The following is a 19,180-nucleotide window of genomic DNA, read 5'->3' as shown; positions in this document are numbered from 1 at the left end:
TCATAAATCGGCCCCTATGTATATACATAAAACATGTATGTGTGTGTAGCTTATGGGTGGGTGTGGGTATAGCGTGTATGTTTGTACATAAAACATGTATTTGTGTGTATGTGATGGGTGGGTGTAGTGTGTATGTGATGGGTGGGTGTGTGTATGTGATGGGTGGGTGTAGTGTGTATGTATATGTATGTGATGGGTGGGTGTAGTGTGTATGTATGTATATGTGATGGGTGGGTGTAGTGTGTATGTATGTGTATGTGATGGGTGGGTGTAGTGTGTATGTATGTGATGGGTGGGTGTAGTGTATATGTATGTATATCTGATGGGTGTGTGTAGTGTGTATGTATGTGATGGGTGGGTGTAGTGTGTATGTGATGGGTGGGTGTAGTGTGAATGTATGTGCGTGTGATGGGTGGGTGTAGTGTGTATGTGGTGGGTGCAGTGATGTGCAGTCACTAGAGGCAGGTGAGGCAGTGCTTCACCTCTCATATGGGCAAAAATATATATTTTTTTATTGGCTTTAAAAAAACAAAATTGTAATTTTTTTCCCCAGCATTTTTTTTTCTCACAGCTATATGTTGTGCAATGGAGAGGCACAAGCAGGTCTGCCCACCATTACACAACATGCTGCGCCATCTACTGGATGAAAGTGGTTAAGATCATTGCATGGCCCATAAGTGCTTTATTTGAGGCAGTCCTATTTGGGCTGAACCAATCCAGCGAGAGGCATTAGTAAGTGGAACATAGGGTTGGGGCTGGATGTTAAATCATATAAAACAAAACAAAAATGGAAAAAAACAACTTTCATATATTTTGTTGCTGTCCTGTGAACCTGCTAGCTTTGCTAAAGTGAAAAAGAGAGTTCTGTTCTTCCCCTCTAAGTGCAGTGGAATGTGCCACTGTCACTTCCTGAATCCTTACAGAGCAGGAAAAGAGACACAGAGAGCAGTGTTTCAGCCACATCTTATTAAAGTAAGATTTTACTGAAAGGGATTCTGTTAGTAAAAATGATAATTTAATGAATGTGGTTTAGTGTTTTTTTACTCTTTTACAGCAGGGTCGTTTTTGTATTTTGTTTACTCAAACTTTACACCCACTAACTTAGCAGCTTGCCTCTGTACTTCACACTAAATTATAGAATAATTTTCTGAACTCTCTGTAGCTCAGCTGTTTTATTGTTTTAAAATGCAGTGCCCCCCCCCTCGTGTGTGTGTGTGTGTGTGTGTCTCTCTCTATCTATCCATCTCTCTCCTTATGTGTTGTTCTCCCCCATGGTCTCTTTCTCTCTCTGTCTCTCTTCCTCCCCCTCTGACTCTCATCCCTTATGTAATGAAAGAATCTATAAGCATAATTTGCAGCATTAAAGTAAAAAGTATGTTTTAAACATATTTTAATGGGCATGGATTTCTAGATCTCATAATCAGAGCAAGCATTGTGTTATCTGGCAAGAGTTTCTGTTACAATCCTTTTAGACTAAAATCAGATGTTTACTAAGTTGATCAGTTTTCCAAGACACCATTTAAAGGGACATGAAACCCATATGAAACCCATATGCAAATTTAAATAACTTTCCAATTTACATCTAATATCTAATTTTCTTCATTCTTTTGATGTCCTTTGTTGAAAATCATATCTAAATATGCTCAGTAGCTGCTGATTGGTGGCTGCACATAGATACCTCATGTGATTGGCTCACCCATGTGCATTGCTATTTCTTCAACAAAGGATATCTAAAGAATGAAGGCGTATCCTAGCCACTGCCTCACCAGCCTCTGACGTCACTGGGTGGGTGTAGTGTGTATGTATGGGGTGGGTGGGTGTAGTGTGTATGTATGTGATGGGTGGGTGTAGTGTGTATGTATGTGATGGGTGGGTGTAGTGTGTATGTATGTGAATGTGATGGGTGGGTGTATTGTGTATGTATGTGTATGTGATGGGTGGGTGTAGTGTGTATGTATGTGTGTGATGGGTGGGTGTAGTGCGTATGTGTTTTTTATGGGTGGGTGTAGGGTCTAGTGCTACTAGAGCATTTGTTTCTGCTTGAGGATCTCATAAGTGTAGTGTGTATGTATGTACATAAAACAAGTGTTCAGATGATATTTCCTTGTAAGCTTTATACAGTTATGCTGCATCATTTTCAAGTGATTAGGCATATAGGTATAATGTTCCTTTGACAATAATTCTTGTGACCTCTACTCTAACCAAATCTGTCTGCTTTTCAGGCCATACTGAATCAAGAATATACCATGCAAACCAAAACCTATAGGACACAAAGCGACTTTCCAGATCTTCCTCTCTCAGATCACAGTGATGGGGAAATGAGCACTTCACCGCAGATGGCCAAAGAAACCAACCTTAAAGATCACAACAACTGAACATGCAGAAAGCAAAATTCACTAACAGACCTCACCACCTTTACTGGTTCTTGTTTTCTATGCAAATAATTTATTAAAGAAAGAATAGATGAGTAAAATGTAGTGCATATAAGATAGGAACTGGTGATGCAGGAAAGACTTGAATTTTGTGCAGTCACCTATTAATAATAAAAATAACTGCATTAAAAGTGCCCTGTTTTAGCAATTAAATATGTACAAATTAAATCATAACCGTACCCTATTAAAAACCAGCAAAACAGGGTTGCCTAACCTGTCATTGCTTTTCACCTATATCTCTCGCTGCTCCCAAACGTTCTATGTTTGTGTTTGAACCACGAAAGCAGAGCAGCACATTAACATATACAATATTTATAAGCTGTTTATTGTTTCATATACAGTATTGTGGCTTTATAGTAATAGATTTGTATATGACCCCAGATTATTTATCTACATGTACCTATTTGCAACACACAAACTTCAAACCATAGTGACTTCTCCAAGAGTTGAATTTGGGAGGTAGCTTACTTTTTCTCCCTGGCTAATTCATGTTCTTTCTGAATGAAACAATGTCATTTGTTTCTTAGCGGCCGATTCTATAAAATTCTTCAGTCTAGATGTGGTTTTCGATGCTGACACTCACAGGGGCAGCCCTCATGTAATTCTATAAAAAAAAATGTCTGTCCCTGCGAGTGGCAAGATGTCTCCCATAGAAATAATGACAGCTCTCTGTTACATAAACATAAGCACTGGCGGACGAAGTACAGAGGGAGACCCCGGCATATGTTTAAACTTAAAGGGACACTAAACCCAAAATCTTTCTTTCATGATTCAGATAGAGAATAGAAATTTAAACAACATTACAATTTACTTCTATTATTTATTTTGCTTCATTTTTTAGATATCCCTAGTTGAAGAAAAAGCAATGCACATGGTGAGCCAATCACACAAGGCTTCTATGTGCAGCAACCAATCAGCAGCTACTAAGCATATCTAGATATGCTTTTCAGCAAAGAATATCAAGAGAATAAAACAAATTAGATAATAGAAGTAAACTAGAAAGATGTTTAAAATTGCATTCTCTTTCTAAATCATGAAATAAAAAATGTGGGTTTCATGTCCCTTTAAATATTACCCTTAATACAAAACAAATGACACTGTTTTCAGTGCACTGTACCTTAAATTTGCTGTTATTTTCATATATACATAGGTTTTCCTTTCAAAGTAATTCTTTTTTTTTTTTGAGTATTTTTAAATAAGATCGCCACCTTTAAAATTGTGAGAAAAAAATAGTGAGATCTGTAAAGAAAAAATGTTTACAGAATTACGCAGAGATTTGAGTGAAAATTTCATACACACCCATGGAACGTCCATGTTTAGCCAATTTTACAACAAAAAAACAATTGTTTTGTATTTTGTAGTATCTGTGTTTTTTGCACATCCAGTATACTTAAATTACGATTTACACTGTGCATATTTAATATGATTTATTTCTGTTTCTGTGTAATTTAGATACAAATTTTATGTTTTTGATTAAATATAATTTTTGGTGACCAATCTTTGTTTTTACGATTCTTGATGTACCTTAACAAAACAAAGATTTCCTGAGTATTTATCTGTGAATGGTTCAATTATTAATTTTTTATTATTTTTAACCCCTTAACGACGCTGTACAACGCTGATCGTTATGCCCTTAAGGACCAGCGTACCCTGTACGTCGCTGCAGTCCTGGGCTTCTCTCTGCCAAGATCTTGCTCAAAATAGCGAGATTGCGAGAGTTATCTATGCTGAGAGGGTGGTACTGATTTTTGGTGGGTGGAAGTGTAAATGAGGGAGGCGGGTGGGCGGCTCATCGCTGGAGGAGGCGGAATGAGGATGGGAGTGGGTGGGACCGCTACACCACGCAACACGTTAGGGAGGAAAAAAGTGAGGGGGAAGGAGGGAGGAGAGAGGAAGGGCAATGAGGGGGATCCTATGTGGGATCCATTGAGGGAAAGGGATCTGGGAGGGGGAGGGGGGAGAGTAATGAGGGGGGCAGTTACACTACAGAAAAAAAAGGTTTTTTGTTTTTTTTAATTGCCTAATTGGCTGCAAAATGGGTACTGGCAGACAGCTGCCAGTACCTAAGATGGTGGCAAATAGCTAGAGGGGGTAGTGTTAGAGAGCTGTTTGGGGGGATCAGGGAGCTTGGGGGGATTATACACTACAGAAAACTTAAAAAAAACTTTTTATAAAAATTATATAAAAAAGCAGCCTTTTATTTTAGTACTGGCAGACTTTCTGCCAGTACTTAAGATGGGGGTGACCTTTGGGGGGTGGGGGAGGGAAGATAGCTGTTTGAGAGGGGTCAGGGAGGGATCAGGGGGTGGGATGTGTCAGGTGGGAGGCTGATCTCTACTCTAATGCTAAAATTAACGCTACAAGCTACCTAATTGACCCCTTCACTGCTGGGCATAATACATGTGTGGTGCTCAGCGGCATTTAGCGGCCTTCTAATTACCAAAAAGCAATGCTAAAGCCATATATGTCTGCTATTTCTGAACTGCCTGGTCCTTAAGTCCTTAAACTATGATTTTCATTGTGCACTTTTAAAAAGTACTATGTATCGCTGTCCCATATAATTATGCAGTGTATGCCCCATAGCGGGACACCCTGTTTTCAGGGTAAATATGGCTTGGATAATTCTACTAGGGAAATAGAAGCACTGGCGAGCATTCTTAGAGAATCTCACCAGCTTAGAGAGCTTTTTAGAATTGGCCCTTAGTGTCTTAATTTTTGTTTATAATAGAAGCATGTATTTTTGTGTAAATTGGCAGAATTTATGAAAAGTGCTCAGTAATGTAAAATTAATGTAAAATTACTGTTGAACATAAAGGGCCAGATTACGAGCGCAAACTTTTGTGCCTGAGCGTTAAGGGGTAATATCGCAAGAGTTTATGCTCATCTGGCTTACCTCTCGTATTACTTTTGCTTGAGTGCAATTGCGATTTACGCTAGAATCATTACTGCAACTTCAGAGCTTTGGTTAACTGTTTCGCGAAACATAAAAGTGTCACAAAACACCAGCGTCAGTTGGCGAAAGAAGAGTAGTCCAAAATTCCAGTAGAGAGGTGAAAGAAACTCATTGATGGTTACAGGAAGCAGATTTCAGTTATTTTTTCCAAGGGTGCATTTTTTGTGTCATACCAATAGAAAAGAAATAAACATGAGAATGCCTAAACATTTGTAATTGAAACAATTTTCTGGGCAAAGTGGTGCATTATCTGACAAAAATGTATGACTGTATATAGAGGTTTATATATGTGTACATATGAATTCATGTATTTATATGTGTATATATGTATTTACAGACATATGTACACATATAAATACATATGTACATGTAGACATATATAGACATATATATCTGCATTAAAGCCCTATGCAGTTAAGTAGATGAAAACATGCAAAACATATTTATGCTATATTCATGTTTATTAAATGCATTAACTTTATATTTAATGTAAATATTTCACATTCCAATGTTCTGCACATAGCAGAATATGTTCTATTCATTTGTAAAAAGATAGATATTCCTATATATCTGTATATATCTATACCTATATATAATCATACATATATATATATACATATATATATATATATAGATATAGAAATATATGTATATAGAAATATGTATTTATGAATAAATAGAACATATTCTGCTATGTAAAGAACACTGGAATATGAAATATTCATATTTTCATGTCTGATTAGTGCAAAAAAGAATATGTGATCGTGTTTGCGCAAGAGTGGGGTGTTTTCTTTTGATTCCCCCCCTTTTTGTTATTGACATTTATGGGGGAATACGTGAATGAGCACGCAATATTATAACTTTGGATTTTTGCACTCCTCGGGTTATCGCAACATTGAAAAAAGTTTATTTTCCATTTATAACATGAATGCATCCTGACAAACGCAAAAATCTTAATTCTAGCGCAATGTACATTCAAGTTAATTAATGTGCAGGGTGCACTATCAATATTGTGGGCCCACGTTTAGAATAGCGCACAATCTTGTATTTCAAGTCAATAGTAAAACAGAATTACAGAAGAATGTTTAGTGCCACTGACATCTCTTTAGCAGGCTCATATAACAAGTTGTGAGATATGTGTTGCATGACTGGAGACCTAGGGGCCAATTTATCAAGCTCCGTATGGAGCTTAATAATTTATGGATCGCTGCTCCATAAATTGTCCGCCTGCTCTGAGACCGCAGACAGAAATCAACCCGATCGAATACGATCAGGTTGATTGACACGCCCTGCTAGTGGCCAATTGGCTGTGAATCTGCAGGGGGCGGCATTGCACAAGCAGTTCACAAGAACTGCTGGTGCAATGATAAAGATATTTGTAAAAAGATAGATATTCCTATATATCTGTATATATCTATACCTATATATAATCATACATATATATATATACATATATATATATATAGATATAGAAATATATGTATATAGAAATATGTATTTATGAATAAATAGAACATATTCTGCTATGTAAAGAACACTGGAATATGAAATATTCATATTTTCATGTCTGATTAGTGCAAAAAAGAATATGTGATCGTGTTTGCGCAAGAGTGGGGTGTTTTCTTTTGATTCCCCCCCTTTTTGTTATTGACATTTATGGGGGAATACGTGAATGAGCACGCAATATTATGACTTTGGATTTTTGCACTCCTCGGGTTATCGCAACATTGAAAAAAGTTTATTTTCCATTTATAACATGAATGCATCCTGACAAACGCAAAAATCTTAATTCTAGCGCAATGTACATTCAAGTTAATTAATGTGCAGGGTGCACTATCAATATTGTGGGCCCACGTTTAGAATAGCGCACAATCTTGTATTTCAAGTCAATAGTAAAACAGAATTACAGAAGAATGTTTAGTGCCACTGACATCTCTTTAGCGGGCTCATATAACAAGTTGTGAGATATGTGTTGCATGACTGGAGACCTAGGGGCCAATTTATCAAGCTCCGTATGGAGCTTAATAATTTATGGATCGCTGCTCCATAAATTGTCCGCCTGCTCTGAGACCGCAGACAGAAATCAACCCGATCGAATACGATCAGGTTGATTGACACGCCCTGCTAGTGGCCAATTGGCTGTGAATCTGCAGGGGGCGGCATTGCACAAGCAGTTCACAAGAACTGCTGGTGCAATGATAAAGATATTTGTAAAAAGATAGATATTCCTATATATCTGTATATATCTATACCTATATATAATCATACATATATATATATACATATATATATATATAGATATAGAAATATATGTATATAGAAATATGTATTTATGAATAAATAGAACATATTCTGCTATGTAAAGAACACTGGAATATGAAATATTCATATTTTCATGTCTGATTAGTGCAAAAAAGAATATGTGATCGTGTTTGCGCAAGAGTGGGGTGTTTTCTTTTGATTCCCCCCCTTTTTGTTATTGACATTTATGGGGGAATACGTGAATGAGCACGCAATATTATAACTTTGGATTTTTGCACTCCTCGGGTTATCACAACATTGAAAAAAGTTTATTTTCCATTTATAACATGAATGCATCCTGACAAACGCAAAAATCTTAATTCTAGCGCAATGTACATTCAAGTTAATTAATGTGCAGGGTGCACTATCAATATTGTGGGCCCACGTTTAGAATAGCGCACAATCTTGTATTTCAAGTCAATAGTAAAACAGAATTACAGAAGAATGTTTAGTGCCACTGACATCTCTTTAGCGGGCTCATATAACAAGTTGTGAGATATGTGTTGCATGACTGGAGACCTAGGGGCCAATTTATCAAGCTCCGTATGGAGCTTAATAATTTATGGATCGCTGCTCCATAAATTGTCCGCCTGCTCTGAGACCGCAGACAGAAATCAACCCGATCGAATACGATCAGGTTGATTGACACGCCCTGCTAGTGGCCAATTGGCTGTGAATCTGCAGGGGGCGGCATTGCACAAGCAGTTCACAAGAACTGCTGGTGCAATGATAAAGTGTTAGGGCTAGAATAAAAGTGGAACAAAAGACTTGTAAAACATATTTAAAAAAATGTTTACACTCATATATTTATATATATATATATATATATATATATATATATACACTCACCGACCACTTTTATTAGGTACACCTGTTCAATTGCTTGGTAACACAAACTGCTAATCAGCTAATCACATGGCAGCAACTTAATGCATTTAGGCATCTAAATGTGGTGAAGACAGCTTGCTGAAGTTCAACCTGGTACTAGCAAGGTGTACCTAATGAAGTGGCCGGTGAGTGTATGTATATATATATATATATATATATATATATATATATATATATATATATATTACATATTATAGTTCAAGCAGAGGGCACTCTCACCTCCAGAACAACTACCAGGGTGCAAGCAAGTATATCCACAAGTCCATAAATAGCAAACACTCTGGCTTTTTGAAAAAGTGCTTTATTGGCACAGAAAAATCTGTGACGTTTCGGGGACTTCACTCCTTCATCAGACTTAGGCCCATAATTATCAAGCTCCGTACGGAGCTTGAAGGGCCGTGTTTCTGGCGAGTCTTCAGACTCGCCAGAAACACAAGTTATAAAGCAGCAGTCTAAAGACCGCTGCTCCACAACCCTGTCCACTTGCTCTGAGCAGGCGGACAGGAATCGCCGGAAATCAACCCAATCGAGACCTCCCTGCTGGCAGCCGATTGGGCACGAGTCAGCAGGGGGCAGCGTTGCACCAGCAGCTCTTGTGTGCTGCTGGTGCAATGTTAAATGCGGAGACCGTATTGCTCTCCGCATTTAGCGAGGTCTTGCGGACCTGATCCACACTGTCGGATCAGGTCCGCAAGACCTTTAATAAATAGGGGCCTTAGTCTGATGAAGGGATGAAGTCAACGAAACGTCACTGATTTTTGTGTGCCAATAAAGCACTTTTTCAAAAAGCCAGAGAGTGCTTGCTATTTATGGACTTGTATATTACATATTGAATGTAAAATATAAGTTTATTATTGAAATAAATGTATAAAAAGTGTTTTAAAGGGCTATAGTATATGACTGGGAAGGATTCAATGGTGTGTGTAAATATATATATATATATGTTGTGAATATTATCCTTATTATTATTATTATTTTTATTATTATTATTTCAGTAGTGTACCCAAATAACATGTTGTAAATATTATCCTTATTATTATTATTATTATAAATATTATTATTAGTTCAGTAGTGTACGCGCAAAGTGTATTATGTATTTAGACACAATAAATATTATGGAACCTCTATATCATTCTGATAATGTAATTTATTATATATATATAATAGCAATTACCAACTTTGCAGGGGCAATGTGTGCAATTAAATAACACTCTGAATTATATCATTTGCAAAGGATACTAGATATAAAACCTGAATCCTTTTAGTTCTGATTTGTCTATTAATTAAACTGAGATAAGATCAATAAACAAACTTAGTTTATTAAAATAATTATTAGAAATAATAAGCAATATTTGAATAAAGCAAATCAATAAGCATACATCATTACAATGATTTAATGACTATCAGGTTAAACTAATGAAAATGATCACTAAATGATTTTATTTGCAGTAGCTTGCATGTATAATAGAGAAACAGAAACTTTTATTATTTAAATTCTCACAGGAGCTGGCAAGAATCAGGTAAACTAATAATCCTGGCAAACCATAAGAAAATGATATTATTACCAGATTCCTGATTGACCCAGTGTTATTGTTGACAGATAAGACCAGGTTAACAGGAATTACCTAAAAAAATATTTGTGACTATAAAGGGCAAACCAGAATTGATTAACTCACCTGATTCAATAATAAAACTTTGAATATAAATGTAAAAAGCATAAATCATATTAATAAAACTGTTTCTTATAGGTTTGTTTCATACTTATCAACATTGTGGGATCCTTCAATGGGGTTCAGTGTAAAAAGACCCTCTTAGGTTACCCCGGACCCTTTCTTGCCATTATCCTGACTTGTCTATCTGGTCAGCTTAGCCTCCCAACTCCTCTGGATAGGGTGTGGTCATCATGCATGCTCCGTGTGGCCCCTTGTGCCGTCTGCTTGTGTCCCCCTCCTCCCCCTTTTGTGGGTGAGTGTGTATTTTATGGAAAATGCTTAACTCCATCCCAACTGATAAGGTTAGGTTCGCATAAATGATTGGCTAACACTAATTACAGATTAATTAACATTTTTGTTAATGATCTAAGATTTAGCAGTTAGAATATTTTTTCCTCGGAAGATGGCACTCGTCACTAAGCTATAACAGACAAATATGTATTTTATAAATATATTCTGAAAAACAAGTCAGTATCTTTATTTGACCATTAACCAAGGTTGAACCCCACTAATGTTTATAGAAAAAGAGACTTGCTGGAACCATGTATGACAAACATGGGGATATTTGTGGATATTTATACCAATAATATGATGATAGAAATCATGCAGCTATGTTGGGGACCTTGAATATCATAGTAACTAAACATGTATTATTTTAATATGTACAAAAACTTCACAGTAAGCAATTATATACTGACAACCAGCACTAGCTAATAGCTACATATTAATACTGAAAAATAATATATATGTGTATGTGTACCTGGATATATAAGTAAATACACATGATCAATTGTACCCCTATATTATATAGCACAGACATATGTGATTAATAAGCAACATTAAAATGGTGAATTATACTGGACAATTGTCCTGACATAATCCCCCTCTCGAGATGACCTGTCACGAGTGAGTGAGACAAGGTAATCTCAATAAATGTCCTGTTATCAGGTGCACAATGATTAAGTACCTCAATGGGGTAGAATTCAACTTATAAAATATTTTAACATTTATTGGTGTGGAAAATATCAAAAGTCAGTCAAGCAATGCCTACTTGTGTATACAATCTATGTCCCTTTAAGTGGTTGCAATGCTGCATCTCCAAGAAACAAAATAAAGTGAAAAGTTTGCAGTTTCTTTCTGCAGGCATCCACATAAACCAAGTTATTGTATAGTGTGTGGTTACTGTCAGGATTAAACCACCAAATTGTTTCAGAACAACTTTATTTCTGTGTATGTGGCCCAGGAGAATTTGTGTGCAGCAACTGTATAACAAGTTATTGTGCTGTTTTTTGGTTGATTAAACATCATGGTTGTGTCTGTATCAGGCTTCCATTGCGTGGATCAGGTATTTGATAGACATCATGGATCCATGAGGAACACTTTGCACTGTATGAGGATGGCCCAGAACATGGTGGTCCCTTTAATGGATTAAGCATCTGTCAGTTTAAGCTTGACTCCTATAACATAAGAAATAGCACATTAAGTATATTTCTATAAAGTGATGTCACATCACATCTCTACTTGCTATGAGATGAGAGACCTGAAAAAATATATATTAAACATGCAACATTTTGTCATTACATCATACCCTATAGACTGTGAGCTCTCCGGAGCAGGGCCCTCTTCCTCCTGTGCTAGATTTGTTTAGTTTTGTTATGTTTTGTATTTTATCGCAAATCTTTGTCATTGTATACCCCTATCATTGTACCCAGCGCTACGGAATTTGGTAGCGCTATAAAAATAAATGATAATAATAATAATAGTAAAGCTTCACTTGGATGTAGTTTTCACATATTAAGTATGATTTTGTCATATATGTCACTCTTTTTTTAGCAAGAATAAGTTGATACCTGGAATAAAAATAAAACAAATCATCCTTGATTAATAAGCAGATTTGTATCAAGCCATAGTCCTTTAGAATATATTTGTAAAATAGTAAAATAATCATTGATTAGGATATCATATCCATTTGCAGTTATATAGAAACAGGGGTATATTAACTATACCACTTGTTTATTGTCATATTAGTTTGTAATACAGTTCCAAACAGGTGATTAGTATCAATAATCACCCCTCTAGATATTTCTGAGCAGTGTAACTATTAAAGTATAATACTCATAATATATGGTAAAAAAACATTTCATCCATTGGTTTAATTGAGCAAGTAATATAAGCTAGTTTTAGTTTCAGACTTACCAACAGCTTCATATTTACCTTCAGTTTGATTGTCTATTTACTTTGGCCTAGTAAACAAAACATCCTAGAGTCATGTTTGACCCTGGACTAATTTAAGTTCCTAAAGATCAGGAGGATTTATGTTATCGGCTATGCCTTCACTTCACAGTAAGCAATTATATACTGACAAGCAGCACTAGCTAATAGCTACATATTAATACTGAAAAATAATATGTGTATGTGTACCTGAATATATAAGTAAATACACATGATCAATTGTACCCCTATATTATATAGCACAGACATATGTGATTAATATGCAATATCAAAATGGTGAATTATACTGGACAATTTTCCTGACATATATATATGTGTGTTTGTATTTGCATGTGTGTATGCACTATATATGTGTGTGTATGTGTACGCATACATACATTCACATATATACATACACAGATATATATAAATATAAAGTAGAATATATCACACACAATAAGGGAAATAAGTTTAACTAAAAGTATAAAATACACAATAGTAATAATAAGTGCATGCAAGGACACTCACTAGAATAAATCATGCAGATATATAATCCTAAAAACAGTAATAGTCAAACAACTATAGAAATTAATCTGGAAACAAGAACAGGAAAAGCAGGCGGACCTCTCATTTCACACTTACTTGAAATTATCTCAATCAAAAATTAGATAAGTGCTGCATCATCAAGAACTGTAGCTTTGTGCCTCAGCAGAGTAGGTAGAACTTTTGGAATGCAGAATACTCTTATGTGTAGAACAGTACTCAAATTTCAAATACTGGAAGATATAGACAGAAAACAGGCATTAGTGTATTACATTGTATTGATAAAACAACTAATGCTCTGTTAAAGCACACTCGCATTTAAGCATAACATTTAAAAACATAAAAATCTTCCCCCATACCAATCTGCAAATCCATGCAGGAGTGTGACCGAATGTCTTTTTACACTACAATTCCTGGTAAGTCTCTAAGGTAACAAAGTCCTTACGCGTTTTGATGGACAATTGTGCCTTCTTTATCAGAGGATAATCATACGTCCGGTCAAGATCACATTTATTATTATCATTTAATTGTATAGCGCTGCCAAATTCCGTAGCGCTGGGTTCAATGATAGGGGTATACAATGACAAGGATTTGTGATAAAATACAAAACATAACAAAACTAAACAAATCTAGTACAGGAGAAAGAGGGCCCTGCTCCGGAGAGATCACAATCTACAGGTTTAGGGTGCAGAGACATAAGGTTGGGGTAGCTTGTCATGATAGAGATGTCGGGCTATACCAAAACTTCACCTCATGGAAACTAAGAGCTCGCTTCCATTAAGCTGTTAAAAATGAAACCGTAAGCTACCGAAGCGGCAAACAGCTAAAAGTAATTTACAGCTTCATTTTAGTACCAGGTTTGCATTAAAAAGGTTTCCGCTTTGCGTTTAGTCGCTCTTTTCGTGTAGGTGTAAGTTAGCATTGTGTTAAAGCTTCCACCCAATGCCGGATTTCTAAAACATTAATAGGTTACTATGGTAACCCGACCTTACACTACACTCGATCGCATACAAGTGCGGCGCCATATATATTACCCGTCGCTCGCTGTTAGAATAAAATCAAACACCTAACGCATGTGCGATAACTGCCTCTCAACCGCAACCCCCCACCGCAATAACTAATTTATTAACCCCTATACCGCCATCCCCCACAATGTAATCTAGCTATTTAAACTAATAACCCCTAATCCGCCAATAACCCACATCGCAATTAACCTAATAAATCTATTAACCCCTAAACCGCCAAACCCCACAACGCAAATAACTAATCACTAAGCCCCCTAACCTAACACCCCCTAAATTAACCCCATTACATAAATTAAAATAATCCTAAATTACTATTAAAATAAAAAAACCTAACATTAGTTTAAAAATAAAAAATAAAAAATTTAAATAAATGATCAAAAAAAATTAAGAAGCCCCCCAAAATAAAAACACCCTCTAATCTAATACTAAACTACCAATAGCCCTTAAAAGAGCCTTTTGTAGGCAATGGCCCTAAGTTAAACAGCTCTTTTACCTTTAAAAAAAACTAAGTTCCCCCTAACAGTAAAACCCCCCACCCACAAAACCCCCCCAAAAAAACAAAAAACTAACACTAAAAAATCCTAAACTACCCATTGCCATTTGTATGGGCACTGCACTTAAAAGGGCATTCAGCTCTTTTACAGCGCCCAAATCCCTAATCCAAAAAATAATAAAAATAAATTAAATAAAAAAGAAAGCCTAACTCTAACCCCCAGACAGGCACTCACGGCTCCTGAAGGGCGGCGATGATGTCTTCTTCCAAGGAGTGACCCCCCCCCCCCTGCAGAGCTCTTAGTTTTTGGGGGGTTTTTGCAAACTGAAATGTGACAAGATTGTGTCAAAATATATGAAATACTTACCAAACCAATAGAAAAACACATGCATATAAACATAAAGGTGATTGTAAGATACTATACATTGAAAACAGAGTAATCTAGTACATAGTAACATAGTAGATAAGGTTGAAAAAAGACTGAAGTCCATCGAGTTCAACCTATACAAATCTAAAATACTTACAAAAAGCTCCAGTTAAGCTTAAATAACCCCACTAAAAGGTGACTCATTTAATACTAGCAATCATATCCATGAATTTTGTTTATATACAGAAATGTATCCAGACTATTTTTAAATGTATCTAGGGTATGTATCTAGCCAATGCATTCATTACCTCCTTTGGTAATGAGTTCCACAATTTTATTGCTTTTACAGTGATAAACACAGTGTCTTACAGTATGTTTTGGCTTTCATTTTTAAAGTGAGTCCTGTGCTAACTTCTCTCTCCCCAGCAAAGTTATCCTTTCCAGCGAGCTTCATTACTTCCTATGGAAGATATCTCACAACTTGCAGGGACAACCACTTTGTTTAGAGAATTCCCTGATGACTGCCCTGACAGCAAGTGTTGGCGTGCTTTTTCACATGTGACCCAGTGAAGCTTTGATAATCAGGCCCTTAGTATTAATCTCTAAACTTAGTATAGAGTGCAGGAATCCAAGCAGGCCCTCCCCCCCAAAAAAGTGAATTTAATACATATATTTTTTTTCAACATTTAACACAGAAAAAAAACAAACATTTTTGTTTTTGCTGTATACACACCCATACTGTATATAGCTGAATGTGCGGTATACACACACACATCATATATCTGACTGTGCTGTATACACACAAAAAAACATAATTGTGAAAAAAAAGCAAGGTACCAACTTGTGAATGTCTGTATTTCAAAGCGCAATAACCCCATAGAAAGCAGAATCAATGTATCTAATTCTGTCAAGCAAATCTACACACAATCAACATTTTCAGACTACTGCGATCCAAATATACATTGGACCCTTACACATAATGCAGGTCTAGGAAATTAATATTAGACCCATGATTCCAAGAGGGGAGGGGGGTCTTGTCTCAACATCACATGCAGAATTAGCAGTGTCAAACATTGATGCCTGTTGCCTCCAGCATGGCCATCTGCGGGCACCGTAACCAGCAAGCTAACCATCACCGGACCATGTAAGAGCTGTAACCGCTGCTTGCAAACACCCATCTCTCCACTGCTTAAAACTAATATGTGCCACTGGCTGTGTAAAGTCGCCACTGTTATTTCCCTTTACCTGCTCTAGTGATAAATCCTCATCCCAGTTTCTGATCCAGACAGTGGTGCCAAAAGTTTGGATGTTCATGTTGGTTTCACAGCCCTTCCCTAGTTCCCAGTGTCTGTGTACATATATTGCTATCACTACTGACTACGCGTGCAGTCAGGGCTCAAAGCCAATTTACACGCCAATAGCCACCAGCCAATGGGAAGATCTTCCGGCTGAGCTGCACCAATGGATCTATTCTTTGGTGAGCTGCCGCAACAGACTGAGACTCTGTGTAACCCACGTAATATGAGTAGCAGGCAGGTCAGTCAGATGGGAAAAAAATAAACAAAAAAAAGTTTGTGCTGAAGGCAGCTGGGGACCTCCAGGGCCCGGTCACAGTTGCGAACTCTGCATCCCTGGTAGTTCTGCCCCTGTATGTAAGCCAACATCACAATACAACAAAAACCATCCAGACAGTTAAGCAACTCTGTTTTATATTGTAGCATTAAAGGAATAAAAAGGTCAAAATGTAAATGTCCAAGGATGGATTTCAATTTGAAATAGAAGCATTTTTGCAATATACTTCCATTAGTAAAAATGCTTCTGGTAAAAGTTATTAATGTGTTTTTGTGGCATACGCGCTTATGCTGTGAGTGCCCAGAGCACCAGTATTCAAACACCACCTCTTTTCATAGAGTCCACAGTGGTTTGTATGACACAAACTCAGTCTTCACAGAAGATATACACAACAACCAACTCTTTGAGTAGGCCTGGTGTTAGATTGATGGTGAATGCCCCTCACGGGACGTATGCTGCAGAAAAATTGTTTTAACTTTTACTACAAGTATTTTTCTTAATAGAAGTATATATTAAAAAATGCTTCTCTTTAAAATTGAAATGCACCCATGCAGATTTCAATTTTGACCTTTCTGTCCCTTTAAGATAAGGTTTGTATGTATTCTTTGTGTATTCTATATTAGCAATAATCAGCCAATGATTATAATGAATATTGATACATATTATATCATTAAATACCCCGTTTTCAAATCCATTAGAGTTTGTTTGAAAATATTGCGTGCCACTTTGGTGGTTTTTGGTTTTCTTTATGCCATTCAAAGAGCTACCAAACTGAAATAGTTAAACTGCCTAAACTATATATATTTTCATATCATCAAAAAATGTAGCTTACGGTTGGTTGAATAAATGAATGAATACTTGTCTGTTGATGTTTGTTACAGGCTATGGGGTCAATTTATGTAAAAAACGAAGTGTGGGTCTAGCGCAATATAAAGGTATTGTACTTCTTTAAAGATGATCCAGAGAATCAGATCACAACACAAACACTATTTCAACAACATTAAAGGAAGCGCTAGTGCATAAATAGGAACTACCCTTATCATGAACCTGCTACCCAGAATTATTACGTAGCTTAAAGTGCAGTATCACAATAGATGCTCTGTATGTGTACAATATATAAATTTATAAATGTATTACTTAAAAACAATTCTGTTAAAATTCAAATACAAATAAATTAGAACACAAACAAATTAAAATAATTCAAAGCTTTGAAACATAGAACAATTTAGAAAATCAGATGAACAAATCCTAAATCACACAAACATACACTTAAAATTGTCTAAAGTATATATGAGTTGCCTAGAGAACATATAAAAAACGTCCACATACAGTATATATGCAAAAGGTCTCTTAATCAGACTTAAAGTTTGTTTGCACTTTCTCCAGAGTTAATTTAAAGTTTCTTTCCAGAGTTTGTGAGGTCTAATAAACAAAGAGAGACAGGAAGGTCTCGTTACAGGCGGTAAAATAATTCAGAAAAGGTGTAATTAGGTACTTATACCGGATCTTTTTAGATTTGCTCCTGTTAAGGTCCTAGTCTCCATAGGGTTCCACAACTAGTAATAGCGTTTTTGCTGGGCCCTTAATCCAATGCCCAGCGTAGATTCTTAAAGGGATAGTAAACCCCAAAATTTTCTTTTATGATTCAGATAGAACATACAATTTTAAACAACTTTCCAATTTAATTCTATTATCAAATTTTCTTCATTCTCTTGTTATCCATTGCTGAAGGGATAGCATTGCATTACTGACAGGAAGCTGAAAATATCTATTTAGCCAATCACAAGAGACAAATGTGTGCAGGCACCAATTAGCAGCAGCTCCCACTGGTGTATGATATGTGCGTATTCATTTTTTAACAAGAGATACTAAGAGAACAAAGCACATTTGAAAATAGAAGTGAATTTAAAAGTGTCTTAAAATGACATGCTCTATCTGAATCATGCAAGTTTAATTTTGACTTTCCTATCCCTTTAATAACCTTGAGGAACTAGGGTAATTTTGTAACCGGCTATCAAGCGTCTTTGCCTTTTCGATTCACGCCATTACAGCTCCCTTCCCTACACCTATTCACTACTACTCAAACTTGAGAAAGGAGGGTGATCCTCTGAAACGCGTTGCTCGATTATTTACCCTGAATACTTTGTCCGCAAGGAGCACCTGTAGTGAACAGGTGTAGGGAAGGGAGCTGTAACGGCGTGAATCGAAAAGGCAAAGACGCTTGATAGTCGGTTACAAAATACTCCTCCTCAAGGTTATTAAGAATCTACGCTGGGCATCGGATTCAAAGAGCTACCAAATAACGCTATTGCTAGTTGTGGAACCCTATGGAGACTGGGATCTTTACAGGAGCAAATCTGAAAAGATCCTGTGTAAGTGCCTAATTACACCTTTTTTAAATTATTTTACCGCCTTTAACAAGACCTTCCTGTCTATCTTTGTTTCTAGACTTTACAAACTCTGGAGTAAGTGCAAACAAACTTTAAGTCCGATTAAGACAGGGCTCGACAAACCCAAGAGCCTGGGAGCCACTGGCTCCTAGAATTTTACTCCTGGCTCCTAAGTTTTTGGGTTATTCTCTATATATCTATATACAAATCTAACTGTCTGGCTCCTAAAAATATGCCTGGCTCCTAAGTATTCTTACTGGCTACTCATTTTTAAACAGATTTGTCAAGCACAG

The 19,180-nt window shown here is 36.4% G+C and overlaps 1 protein-coding gene and 1 long non-coding RNA gene across 2 annotated transcripts in view; one reads left to right on the top strand and one right to left on the bottom strand.

The window, feature by feature from the left end:
• Window positions 1–3,929, top strand: part of LOC128663627 (chromaffin granule amine transporter-like) — a 265,531-nt gene extending 261,602 nt beyond the window's left edge. The window contains exon 15 of the mRNA XM_053718044.1: window positions 2,223–3,929. Coding sequence (XP_053574019.1) covers window positions 2,223–2,375 — 153 coding nt within the window. The 3' untranslated portion in view covers window positions 2,376–3,929. The remainder of the gene's footprint in view (window positions 1–2,222) is intronic.
• Window positions 3,930–11,490: 7,561 nt separating this feature from the next.
• LOC128663626 (uncharacterized) overlaps window positions 11,491–19,180 on the bottom strand; it is a 53,949-nt gene continuing 46,259 nt past the window's right edge. Inside the window, exon 2 of the long non-coding RNA XR_008402890.1 lies at window positions 11,491–11,743. This is a non-coding gene — a long non-coding RNA (uncharacterized LOC128663626). The remainder of the gene's footprint in view (window positions 11,744–19,180) is intronic.

Source organism: Bombina bombina, chromosome 6 (genome assembly GCF_027579735.1).
Source record: "Bombina bombina isolate aBomBom1 chromosome 6, aBomBom1.pri, whole genome shotgun sequence".
Taxonomy (NCBI): domain Eukaryota; kingdom Metazoa; phylum Chordata; class Amphibia; order Anura; family Bombinatoridae; genus Bombina; species Bombina bombina.
The sequence above is the reverse complement of the archived record's forward strand: the minus strand, read 5'-3'. Positions and strand labels throughout refer to the sequence as shown.